Source organism: Montipora foliosa, chromosome 10 (genome assembly GCF_036669935.1).
Source record: "Montipora foliosa isolate CH-2021 chromosome 10, ASM3666993v2, whole genome shotgun sequence".
NCBI lineage: Eukaryota > Metazoa > Cnidaria > Anthozoa > Scleractinia > Acroporidae > Montipora > Montipora foliosa.
Genome location: NC_090878.1, coordinates 27,827,536 through 27,841,630, shown reverse-complemented (window position 1 = coordinate 27,841,630; position 14,095 = coordinate 27,827,536). Strand labels below are relative to the sequence as shown.

Below are 14,095 nucleotides of genomic sequence, written 5' to 3'. Positions count from 1 at the left end.
TAAAAACACGAGGCGTAGCCGTTAAAAACGTGCTGCGAGTTTTTTGCACCAGGCTCAACAACGTTCCAAGAGCGTTTCCTCTGGACCGCCCACTCCACAAAACAAGGTTTCAAATTGTGAGAGGTGACTGTTAGCATACCAAGAAAAACAAGTTCTGCCTTATTAGTATTCTTTATATAAGAATACTAACGAGGAGTAGTTTATTCAGGATTATACTAAGATCATAGACGTGACGTCTAATCGGTGTTAGGCTGTTGTCATGAATTACTTATGGAGTTTTTTGAATGCCCGACTTAGGCACTCCGTTCACTTTAATCAAAAATTTACCGTTCTCTGATTTTCCCATCCTACTTATTATGGAATTGCCGCCTGGGGCCAAGCTGCACAGGTTTATTCGCAGGAAGATCTTTAGCTCTACAGAACACGAGCTTTCGGCTGGTAATAGATCTCATGCTATTCTTTCGTTGTCTCATGCTAATGTTTTACCCTCAAACTGCTTTATTTTGAACCAGTATGTTCTTTTATGCACGAATCATCTACTAATCTCTGCGCCTCAGAATATCTTTGATCATTCTTTAATCCTCCTGTTCATCCGACCGGCGAGCAGACCATTCATATAACGCTATGATTTTTTTTTTTTTCTTCTTTTTTTTTTTGATGTTGGCTATACTTGAATGTCTAATATATCAACGACGGTGAGTATTCGACTTAAGCGCTTTCCATTTTTGACAGCTAAGCGTATCGGAATTGGCCTGAAGATGTCTTGCGCAAACTTGGAAAAGACCTTTTAAAAACAACGTCCTCATATTTTTACTTCGCGGTGCTTGGTACATGCGATGATTATGTTGATGTCTCAACGCTAATCTTAAAATAGTACTAGTTATCATTAATCACACCCTAGTTATCATATTACTTTCTTATGTTTCATCCAGAGTCTGTAATTATTGAAGTATGGTTATGAAACGACAACGTTCACTTTGTTTCACGCTGTTTTGTCCGTATCTTTTGTGCCTTGACCCTCCACAATAACGCACCTTTGTTCGAGAAGCAATAATCCAATGTCCAATCCTTCACCGACTTCAAAATATGATGCAAAATAATTTGCGAACCCGTGCGCCAGCGAATAAAAAAAAGATGTGCAGGAGTTCCCCGGTCAATTCACCTCCGATTGCGACCAACATTGTTCTCGTTTTTGAAAGTTCTAAGGTTTCATAACAGTCCCCGGTCGCACTTGACTCTGGTCCTCACATGATCGTAAACCTGCTAAGGTATCTGTGAATGTGTGTCGTACAGGGGGGTTTCAAAAGTTCTTTCCTCTTGTTATTTGGACAAAATTGCATTTTGTCGCAAAAATTTAATGTAATTTTTACTGAGCCACCTGCCACTGATTTCGGTAGTATAATTTATCTAAATATATTGTTCCGATTGATTCTCAATTCTTATAAGATTTGAATCTACTGATCAATGCCTTTTGATTATATTGGGTCTGCGCACCCACCGTGCCGCGCACGTGTTGTGTGGTATCGTTCCTATTTTCCCAACACTGTCTGTTTGGTTCGGCATTTATTGCCTTTGTTTTGGCTTTGTCTTGCTCTTTCACGTAAATTCACAGTCACTGTCTTTATTTAAGTCAAGCACTTCTATGTTGTCTGCCCGCTACAATATTAACCGATGCAATTTGACTTGTAATTCATGGCTGCATCTTGGAAACTCACATTCTACACGTGCCACAACTTTCCTTTTGCGAGAGAGCTTGGCTGGTCCCGGTTGTTGCTCCAAGCTGACAAGTCTGCGACCGCTTTGGCGATTTCGTTACTCAGCCACTGATTTTATTCCATACTTCTTATTGTCTATTCCTGTTAAAATACGGCCGTTCAACCTTCCCGCCGTTCTTCTCCATATTTGCAACACACGTTGCGCACTGTTACATGCTGTGTCAGGCGTGAGACCGCTACCCCAAGCTGTGCCTTTTTTCCTATCAACTATGATCAAGTGATAGCTCGGCACCGCTGCTCTTTCTAGCTACACAAATTGACCCTAACGTCGGGTGCTTTGGACAACTTTTCCGGCTCCCACTGCGCTGTTTCCTAGAAGTCTCTTGTCGCTCTTCTCAGGGTCCTGTGGTACCCGTTGGTTCTTGACTCCTCTCGCCCGATATAGCGACTTAGCCGAGTAACCTTACTATCCATACCCATTAATATCAGTTGCATCTGTTTTACTGTTCTTTGCTCTGCACTCTTTTCGGCTTCGTTGTCGTACACTTTGAATCAAAACTTCCTTTTAAAAGACTGTGGCCTACCAAAATGGCTTCAAGCTACGCGACAGTGAAACTACCTTTGACTTTCTTTCGTAACGGTGATCACTTTTTTCGCTGCTTTTAAAATGAATAAAAACTGAGATGTCGGATTTGGCTTGTTATTATCTGTATCGTAACATGAACATGGTATGACTGTCCGAGAGATTGTGCACGATTCTTTTCTCTTGCGCTGATATATCTACACGCAGCGTTGTTGGGTGTTTTGCTGGTTGCGAGCGATGACTCATAGACTTTAGGCCACTTTTTTGACAGCAATGTATTTTTTTTTGTGCCACCCCGGTCCGCGCCACCCAGGCATGTGGACTCACATAATGTGTTGCCTTTCCGCATTTGTTTGTTTGTTTTTACACACACAAGCCGAGAGACCACCACCCCACACCTTGCAGGATGATGTATCCTCCCACAGAGAGAATGCGACCACCCGGGATCCCATCCGCGCACAAGTATCAGACCTGTCCCCACCCACCCAGTCAATGCACATTATTGTGTGTAACAGCTTGCAACACCCCCTGATGTGTTCTGCGCCGGGTAGTTCTGACAAAGGGGAAAGCGCCCCTAACATAAAGACACAAGTCTCGTATTCTGCCGTCATGAGGTATAATCCTATTTTATTTAACACCCTGCGCTTTTACGGTTCTTTATGCGATCGAAGGAGAAATATTAAAACACTTTTTGAGAGTGCTTTTGTGACCATGCGAAATAATCATGGTCTATGAAAGTGGGGTCCACTTCAAGAGCGGGGTGTCTTCACGCATATCTCAAACATCCAATTCACTAAGTATTGTTATCAAATATTTTTGTGGCTTTAGAGACGGATGTCAAGCCACAATAGCACTATTTCCCTACTTCGTCAGTTGGGAAATAATATTATTATTCTCTTGCCCGTGTAATTTGAGTTTTGAAGGGCCAAACTAACGATTGATACATCAGTCTATAATGTCCACCGAAATCGACATGAATAAACATTAAACGCAAATGTTGCACTTGAATTTTTAATTGTGTTTTAAACTGTTGTTCAACATAGTGTAGGTAGAGGTTTTAAAGCTATTGTAGTTTTAACTTTTACTTACTCTTATTGTCCCAATCTGAAACACTTAAACTCAAAAGATGTAAGAACGTTTTTTAAAAAAATTTTAAACATTAACCAAGAATGAACTCTAACGAGAATCAAGTATCCGCTGAAATGAACTACTCTAACTTTTTGTTCTGTCATTTCATGGAGTGACGCATAGGAGTTGGTGTGCAGTTATGTTGATTTGTATTTCGACACCTTTTTTAGCCGTCCAACATCAACTGAAGAAGGTTCAGGAATGTCGAAACGCCTGTTGAAAGATCGTTTCTACCGATGTAATTTTTAGAGATTTCGCACCCTCTGTTGGCCCAGCCGTGTTGGGGAAGACATGTAACCGTGACTGGTTGTTCAATGGAGAAATTTTCTGGCTGGCTGAAGCGGAAGTCTAACTCTGATCATAGAGAGCTATAACATTTACGGATATGACAAGCTTGTTATTCTCACTGATTTACTTATACTCTGCCCTCACGCCCTTCTTGATTATAATGTAATTTTAAAGTTATTCAAACGTCTTCCGCATCCAAACATCACTTTTCTCGTAATGCTCGCAAGAGTTTCAACTTCATTAAAAAATACTCCCGAGGGTAATCCTGGCTGACAACGATTAATGTAGTGAAACCAACTCAGGAAATCAAACTTCTTCCTCTTAGACGAAAAGCCGATACACCCTTTTAATAACGTCTAATATAGGCCGTTTTCCGCGAATGACGTCGAACTCATGCTTTCAACTTTTATTCCAGAAATGTGCAACAGGCCTAAAACTTGTTCCGATTTGCTTTTCTTGTTTAAAGCCCTTGTAAATTTCTCACTGAATGGAAATTTGAAAACACACAAGTTCGACGTCATTAGCGGGAAAAACTGCATATATTTAGAACTTATTAAAAGGGTGTTATAATGAAGCTTCACGATTAGACAATCACCTTTAATTGAATTTATACACCCTCGCGAGCTAGGAGTCTCTTTTGATCTTCCTAGGTAAGTTTCGGGGAAGAAGGAAAGTTCATCAAGGAAGATCGAAAAGACAGGGGTACCCAACGTCAAAATATCTTTGCGGACAGACGATTTGAGATCTAGAATTTTCGGAACATTTCTTTTAAAATTTCTTGCTTGTACCTGCCTGTCCTAGGATCTTTGAACATCTAAAAAATGGTATCATTGCCCATTTTTAAACGGATTTTTTACCCCAAAAAAGTCACCCTAGAACGTTTTCGGGAGCCTTTTTTTCTGGCTGAAATGATTTCGAACAAGGTAACTTGTTGATCCTATAATTTCGGATCACTAGGGCTTTTAGCTAGGAAATCCGACACATATAAAAAATTTTTTAGGTGATAAATTTTTAAAATATGCCCTATTATCTACCCGTTGTTAAATACTAAAATACGTATAGAATGCTATGTGTAAGTTGTTTTTGAACTACTATCTCGTTGGGTGCCCCTGACCGAAAGAGAGCTCTGCCTCAGCAGGGGTTATTGAATTTAGTGCTTGCATTATCAACTTTCTCTGCACACATATGTCGAGGCCTCTGAAACAATTCGACGTGGTGTAAAAACTCCAGACCCTAAACTAATCAGGTCGTTTGTTGTAACACTTAACTATCGTGGTGTGTGGTGTTCTTTATCATCTCCAAAGCATGAAGGCTAAGTTTACGAGGCTCAAAGCCTCATTACAACTGGTCGCGTCAGGCTGATGAAATCCCAACGTTTGACCGGAAATAAAAACAATGTGACCTAGTAAATCGCAAAACCCGCGGGAAAAGATATTGTCAGAGAATGTTCGCAATATCTCGAGAAATCTAAGCTCGGCGTTACCTTTGCCAACATAAGTTTCGTTGCATTCTTTAAGAATAAATTTTGCAACATTAGATATGTGGTGGATTTTGTCCAACAATCTTCCTAAGATGTTTTGAGTTCATAAAGTATGCCAAGTTCCGCCACAGGTAACCCAGGCTCACTTGTGTGTCGGTTCACGTTGAGTATCTAAAAATTACTAGAGAATACCATATGAGGCGAAGCTTGAGGTCTGGAAATTTGCTAGAAAATGGAAATAAAAATCAATAAAACTAACCATGTGGTGAGCTGTTGTTGTCTTTAATACGTAGACGAAGTTTCGGGAAAATGGTCCCCGTTCAAATTCCTTAATATTATAGTGACAAGGTTGGTGAATGAAGCCAGAGTAGTGACTTCGATCGACCCAAGACAATCACTAATTTTTTAGCGATTATCGAATCCAGTCGCTAAATAAACACGCCAGGTTCGTACAACAGGAATTTTCTCTAAACCATGAATCCACTGAAGCCTGGTGACGAGGGGAATATATGTCCCCCTTGAGGGAGGGGAGTCCCAGATTGCTCAGTGAGTTTTGTTTTGAGCAATTTGGGAATCCCCTCCCTCCAGAACTTATTATACTCGTCACCAGGCGTCCGAGTTCAGTGCCATTTTGAATGGACACTTTGCGAGGACAACACTTTCTGGCCGCCATTTTAGCAGGTCAACTTGCAAGTTCTACGGAGCCTGGTGGCTTCGCGTTGCTACCTGGAGATGCTTTAGTGGATTCATGGTTTAGAGAAATTCCTGTTCCACGAACCTGGCGTGTTTATTTAGCGACTGGATTCGATTTTCGCGAAAAAAATCGTGCTTGTTTTGGGACGCCTGGTGACTAGGGGAATATATGTCCCCCTGGAGGGAGGGGAGTCCCAGATTGCTCAGTGAGTTTTGTTTGAGCAATTTGGGACTCCCCTTCCTCCAGAACTTATTATACTCGTCACCAGGCGTCCGAGTTCAGTGCCATTTTGAATTGGACACTTTGCGAGGACAACGCTTTCTGGCCGCCATTTTAGCAGGTCAAGTTACAAGTTCTACGGAGCCTGGTTGCTTCGCGTTGCTACTTGGAGATGCTTCAGTGGATTCATGTTTAGAGAAATTCCTGTTCCACGAACCTGGCGTGTTATTTGGCGACTGGATTCGATTTTCGCGAAAAAAATCGTGCTTGTTTGGGTCGATCGGAGTCCCGACGCTGGCTTCAGTCTCCTACCTTGTCACTTTACAATGAAGGAAGGTGAACGGGGATCATTTTTCCCGAAACTTCGTCTACGTATTAAAGGCAACAACAGCTACCACATGGTAAGTTTTATCGATTTTTATTTCCATTTTCTAGCAAATTTCGCCTCATATGTTCTCTATACAGTATTTTAATACCTATGTGATGCACACAGTGAGCGTGGGTTACCTGTGGTTCCGCTAGATTTATTTTTCTCATTATGTAAAAAGAGTTTAATGGAATTTTTTTAAATAGAAAAAAAGTCATTTAAATAGTTTTATAGGTATTTTTAAAAAACTGTTTTTAAAGGATCTTTTGGGAGTGTCGTACCGTTGCCATGGAAACAGTTAGGAACTCGTGGACAACCTTAAGAAACTGCCTGACAAAAATACGAAACACATTGTTTCCCGTCTAAAGGATCAACTTTGCTGTAATCCATTTCCTTTGTAAACCCACTCGTACCTGTGGGAAAACACTTTCGAGCCTCCTTAACAATCTTCATAAGACCAATAACTCATTCAAAACTGGGTGGGAGAACCAAAAGTCGCGATCCTGTATGCGCTCATTGGTATATGAACTTGGAAACTTATTCATTACTCTGCTTTTGAGAAGCGTCCTCTAGTGTGGGAGTGTAAAGTCGTTTTCTTTAAGAAAGAAGACCATGTTTTCATATTTCAAGAAACAGAGATGTCTGTTTAGCTTAACGCCTTCTTCAAAACCAAAATTATTACTACTAAACAAGTGAATAGTTCTCTCCGCGTCCGCTAATTGGCTAACTCGCAGTTGATTATCCAGTTCCTCAAGTGAAGCTATCATCCTCGCAGTTATAAACGCAATTTTTGCAATTGCGTAAAGAAGCCTGAAAAATTCAGGACTTCAACGGGGTTTGAACCCGTGACCTCGCGATACCGGTCCGACGCTCAAACCAACTGAGCTATGAAGCCACTGACGTTGGGAGCTGGTCATTTGTGGGTTCTAATGTTCCCGTGAGGAATGAATCTATGATGAAATGATATATGAAATGGATCATATATGAACTGCGGATATGAAATCAAGTCAGAAACTATGATCCTCGCAGTTATAAAGTTAACGCAATTTTTGTAATTGTGTAAAGAAGCTTGAAAAATTCAGGACTTCAACGGGGTTTGAGCCCGTGACCTCGCGATACCGATAAGACACTCTAACCAACTAAGCTATGAAGCCACTGGTCATTTGTGGGTCCAATGATCCGGTTCATAACTGCGAGGATCATAGCTTCACTTGATTTCATATCCGCAGTTCATATATAATCCATTTCATATACCATTTCATCGTTGATTCATTCCTCACGGGAACATTGGAACCCATAAATTACCAGCTCCCAACACCAGTGGCTTCATATAGCTCAGTTGGTCAGAGCGTCGTCGGTGAAGTCCTGAATTTTTCGCGCTTCTTTACGCAATTGCAAAAATTGCGTTTATAACTGCGAGGATCATAGCTTCACTTGATTTCATAACCGCAGTTCATATATGATCCATTTCATATACCATTTCATCGTTTATCCAATTACTATTCCTCTCCTCGTAGCCGGCGTGCGAGATTTGAGATTTCCACCACATTTTACAAAAATAAAGCAGTTTTTTGGTTCTGTTTCTTTTTTCTGCTTGTGTGGTGTATACTAAAACAATTATTCATCTTCTCTTCAGTGAATTTTTGTTAAATATTAGGTGTCTATACATTTCAAAGTTGTGCTAGTGAGTGAGTATCTTCAACATTTAGAATGGGACAAATCCTTTTTCATTTCGAATGGATTTCAAATCTCTTGTCGCCGAATGAAAATCCAACTTTTTCCACTGCAGGTCTTCCGGTTCATTATAACCGAGACAACAATATTGTGCTAATTCTGACTATTAAAATAATAAGAGGAACATGGCTCTAAGTTTTTGCCCATGTATAGTCAGATGCGACAATGGAACTACGACTGAACAACGCGGCCAAGAGCTTTTAACTGGAAGTAACCACATTGGTTTTTAAACTTTTGATGTCATAAACTAGACAGCTGTGAAATCCACTCATCGTGTTAATATAATCCCTTTTTTAGGCTGTCAGATTCAAGCAATTTGCTGGTTCATTAATGGGAGGTCTTCAGATGACGTCAACTCACCTTCCTCACCCAAAGTTGGTTGGGCCCCTGAAGTGTGTCGAGGTGCATGGTTACCAAGCACCGAAAGAAATGTCAGCGACTTCTTACAAATCAACCTTGGTTATGAATTCTACATTTGCGCCGCAGCAACTCAAGGAAATACAGCTGCTGATCAATGGACAACAAAATTCATGATACATACATCGTTGGACAACATCACCTGGACTACCTACAAAGAGAATGGGACAGAAAAGGTTTGTAATTTACCTTTTTGCGAATGTTGATGTTTTCAATCCGCGTTAAAAAGAAACTGAAAAGCCAGTTTAAAGAGTTGTCTCGACTATTAGAAGCCAGGAAAATCTTCTTCTTCTTCTTTTTCTTCTTCCTCACTTCCGCCAGGTTTTTGCATTGTAAACGAAAAAAATTGCTTTGAGAACATAGTTTTGTGCAATTTTTACATCCGTTGCTATGTGAGACCACGCACTGCTACGGTGCAATGTCGGTCAGCCTCGTTTTGAAGTCGCAATTCCACTCTAAATACCTCGTCTTGATAGCCAATCAGATGACGAAAATGCCCCTAGGTGTGCGATTCACTTCAGAATACGCAAGTATGCAAGCTTGTCGATTTCGCATTTATTCTAACTTGTCTCATAACATGCAGTTGTGAATACTGTTTTTTGAGGTAATGATCAAATAGCCTTCTTCTAATATATTAAAAGTCAGTGCTAAACAAAAACCATCATCTTCACGCTCTGGGCAATAAACGCCTACAATCCTTTATATATATTTATTCCCCAGAGCCTCGAGATGATGCCTTCTGTTCGGGACCGAATTTTCATATATCAAAATCGGTCCATTCAGGTCTTGTCGGAAATTTTATTTAACGAATTTTTTCTACGATGAAGCTGTAGCTCAGTGGACTGCATATACTTTGAAATGGGAAGATAGCAGCACACAATTGTTGATGGAATTGCTGCCTCCGATCATGACACCTGTTTGCCCACCTTATGCTACCACATGAGGGAGCTCTCTTTACATGTCTGTTTACATGTCCTCTTTATTTTCCAATGACCTACTGTGAAATATAACACAAGTCAGTTTGCTCACCCACTGAAGACACCCATCTGCTTTGCTTAAAGGAAATACAGATAAAGCATTTAAGACGGTTTACATTTGATTGTTATGCTGTAATAATAACTCTACGATATAGCTATAGCCAGATGATATGTAGTAACAGTGTGTTTGATGTCTTAGCTTTTGTTTTAAGGCCTCTTACCTTGAAGCGAAATTGATCTTAGCCATTGTAGTTTTGATAAGTTCTGGAAGAGAAGATAGCTCGTTAGAGTAATTGAGATTGAAAACCTCATTTGCTGTTATTCTAAGTTTTCTCCAACAGAGTTTGTTATCAAAAGACGAAGTATTTCTCCTTTGATGAATCCCTTCTTAACACCGGGCTTGTCTTTCATATACCTGACATGAAATAATTAATGTCTATAAAACAAAAAAGCAAACAATAACAATACCTAAATCAGAAATTCGTAGTTGGAGTAACGATGGTCCTTTTGTAATGCATCATTTTGGTCGTTATATGAAAGTCTACCCTAATACAGAGAGGGTCACAAAAGGAGGAATTGCTACAAATATCTGGATATTTTTTTTTTTAGATATTTTAGAAAAAAAAAGAGTATAATTTATTTGGAATTTTGCTATGGTTTTATGACTTTTATGAGGTCACACGTGTTTTTTTAAAAATTTATTTTAAACTTGAGATCAATTAAGTGTCAGCACTGGTCCGGTTGACCTGTTCGACGGTTTTCCTGATGAATAATGTATCCGACGGGTCATAGTAAGTACACCCTGAATATGGCACATGCTGAAAGAGGCAGCCCCAATGCTTCGAGTAAACAATCGTTAACTGATTATGAGAAGACAGGGGAGTCGAAACAAAGGAGTCCCAGGACATAAAGTACCTGAGCTAGCCAAAGCAGATACGCGTTTCGGCTTGAAACGAAGAGGGTCAGAGTTTATATTATTGTTTATTTTTTAAAAGAGATTAAAGAGTATAGCATAGAGATGAATGTCATACCTTCGTTGTCACGCAGGGCAGAAAATGATGAGGGATTACTAAACGCTTTCACATTTACATGGGGCAGCACTGAAAGCCGGAAACCGGAATCCGGAATCCGGAAACCAGAGACCAGAATTATCCACAATTCGGGAGAACTACAACAACTTATCCACACTGGATAAATCAATATCCACTGGATAACTTTATTGGTTTTGCTAGTGTGTATTCACTGGATAGTGATTTATTTTGAAAAACAAAGGCCTGGTTTCTTGAGCATCTTGATTATAATCAATTATTCCTCTGATGATCATAATCAAAATTTGTTTATTGTACATAGTCAAGTTTACGTAAAAGGAATAATGTTTGAAATTTATTAAATAAACAAAGTTGTGTTTTACCTTCTTTCCTCCCTTTGATTATGTTCTACTGAAGCCTCCAAAAGGGACTGTGTAATGTTATTTTAGGGTGTTAACGGAAATTTTTAGTTCATCACGAGTTTAAAACTCGAAAATGGTTTTGTGGAATTCCTTTACTGATAAAATTATTGTTTCATCACACAAATGATTGTTAGCAAGAGTGACCTTTATCCAGGTGATTTGCCATAAACACGAAAAACGTCGGGCCGACGTCTTTTAGTTTAAGATTATCCCAATGCAATCCGGTCCGTTTCAGTCTTGTCCATTTGAGTCCATCCTGCTTCTTGTTCCTTTTGCTGTATTTCTTTTATGTTGTTCAATAGTTTCAAGTGGTTATTGCAATGTTTCGTTCTACTTCTTTGGGCATTTTGGGTGTCATGTGAAATTACATCATTCTAAAGCCCACGGTATGTTCAAACTGCGAAAACATGGAACCTTCTAACCCAAGCCGACCATATTATCAGTTGTCGAGCTTAAAGCGCAATATTCATCTGCCTTATGGCAGAACTTCTTCAAAAGTTGCTTGTCTCCCTATTCGATGCTAGTGGGACGTCTCGAAAGAACTTAACTTCGATAAACGATGTGAATTTTTCATATTATTGTATGTTCTTCCTGAATCAACAACCTCAGTCGCGCTCCGTTACTCACGCAAGACGTTAAGGAGATAAATTACGCGCATATTTGAGACAGGGGTGGCAACCGGAAGTCAACTTTTTTCCCTTGTAACTTGTCTTTACACAACCACATTGACATTGCTGAGTATCTTTTATTATATAGATACTAATGAAATACCAAGATTTCTCCTTTTACTAAAAAATCATATCTTCACCGCGCATAGTGAACATATCATTTTTATCTTTCACATGTGAGGATATAGGTGTCGTCATGGTAACGAACACGATTAGTCAATAAAATGCGAGCTTCGTCTTCATTGTAAGATACTTTTGTGCTTCAGTATAATACCTCTCTACTACATTAACATTTTATTGCAAAATTTTACATTGTCATGATTTGCTTTTCATAACTTACATATCTTGTTTCATGTTACACAACATGCGTGTTTTAGCGGTTGGTGACCACTTTTTCATCATTTTGAAAATGAAAAAAAACAAGTTGTTTTAACTCTGGACATTTCATCAATATCTATATGCTTTCAGCACTCGAAGATAAAATTCGTATCCCCGCGCGGCATGTAATATCCTCTATTTCTCCATTAGAGATGAGTGGTATAAAAATCTGGGAGACACCACTATCCTGGCACGCGAGATGTTCTCTTCCGGTTGCCATCCGCGTCTCAACAACGCGCGAAAGCTCCATATTGTCCAGGCACCTGCTTTTTCCTTAAAAAGAAGCATTTTTGTACTCAAAAAGCCAGGTAAAAAAAAAAAAACAAGGAAAACAAATCAAACAAGCTTTAAGTTTCCTTTATTGTAATTTGGCCTGCCTTAGCTTGATGATGCCATCACCATTTTTTAGTCTGTATATCCTCTGAGAATAGCAAGGTCAGGTCCATTTTACAGTTGCATGCACGTTTTCTCAGAGTTAAATACTTGAGTGTGCAGATTATAGCAGAGTGTAAAAGGAGTGGGCAAGTTGTTGTAGTTCTCTCGAATTGTTTCTGGCTTCCGGATTCCGGCTTGTACTTGTTATAGTCACTTTGTAGAGATTGACGCATTGCGTTCTTGCCAATGAATTAAGTTTTTGATCAGTTTATAATATTTATAGAAAACTGTTTAATAAGAAAATATTTGGGCTATTTAGAATTTGTTAGCTAGGCTTAGAGGTATTGGTGAATTGGAAAGTTTTTGTGGGCTTAAAATGTGTTTGCACATCAAGTAAGTAATGCTGCTGGCGAAAGGTGGACCCTTGAAAACTTCATCGTCGAAAAAAATAATGCGCTCAGACAACATTAAACGAACAAACACACGCATGCATTGATTGACTTTACTCCTACAGGATAGTAATTTCAACATACAATATTGGTTTCTAAATGAGCCGTGTTACACCTATCTAATCTTACATATATGCATAACTACTTACAAAAAATGCTAAAATTTTTTTAAGCAATACTAATGTTACCAACATGTATGTTACAGAGACTAAATTGCTAAAACCAAAATTTGAGTACTTCATTATAGAAAATAATTATTTTTGATAACAATAAACATAATTATCAAAAAAAAAACCTTATCTATAACTATCGGTTGGTCCTTCCTCAAAAAACGTTTTGAAAGTATTCTCAAATGTCACTTGGAAGTTCATCCCATGCTGTTGCCCCTCGACAAGCAAAAAATCCTTTTAACCAGTTTTGCTTAAGGCCGGGACACCCTGACACACTAGACGGAGATATGTCCAGGTTTGCATTTTTGCGATTTTTCGCAAAATTCGCAATTTTCGCGACTCTTGTCAGGGACTAGTGTTCTGTAGCTTTTCAGTGTCCTAATCGCAGAACGCTGAAAGCTGGAGAACACAAGTCCCCGACAAGAGTAGCGATGTTTTGCGATTTTAATGATTCTTCGCAAAATTCGCAATTTTCGCAAAAATAGCCAAAATCGCATCTCTTGTCGGGACTAGTGTTCCAAGCTTATCAGTGTCCTGCGATTTTTGCGATTTTTTGCAAAATTCGCAATTTTCGCAAAAACCGTTAAAATCGCAAAAATCGCAGAACATTGAAAAGGTAGAGAACACAAGTCCCCGACAAGAGTCGCAATTTTCGCAAAAATCGGAAAATTCGCAATTTTCGCATTTGCGTGCAAACCTGGACATAAGTGACTAGGCGACAAGTCGCAGCAGCATGTCTCTGCGACAAGTTGCTCTGTGTGTACTACTTGCAAAACAAGTCGCTGTGACACGTCGCCTGTTCAGTGCACACGCAGTGATCTCGTATGAAGGGGAATGTGAACTAGTTTAATTTCTAATTCAATATGGCTGACCATATGACGCTCTCTTGTTGGTTCATTTATATTTTGTCCCAACTTGTTGCCGGAAGTGTACACACAATGCAAAAACGCTGCTTTCGCTATTTTTGTCGCTGCGATAAGTCGCACAAATTCAAACTGGTTTG

At 39.4% G+C, this 14,095-nt stretch overlaps 1 protein-coding gene across 1 annotated transcript in view; it reads left to right on the top strand.

Annotated features, from left to right (window-relative positions):
• The window catches only part of LOC137972715 (uncharacterized), a 40,602-nt gene that overhangs the window by 6,387 nt on the left and 20,120 nt on the right, over nt 1–14,095 (top strand). Inside the window, exon 3 of the mRNA XM_068819439.1 lies at nt 8,506–8,801. Coding sequence (XP_068675540.1) covers nt 8,506–8,801 — 296 coding nt within the window. The remainder of the gene's footprint in view (nt 1–8,505; nt 8,802–14,095) is intronic.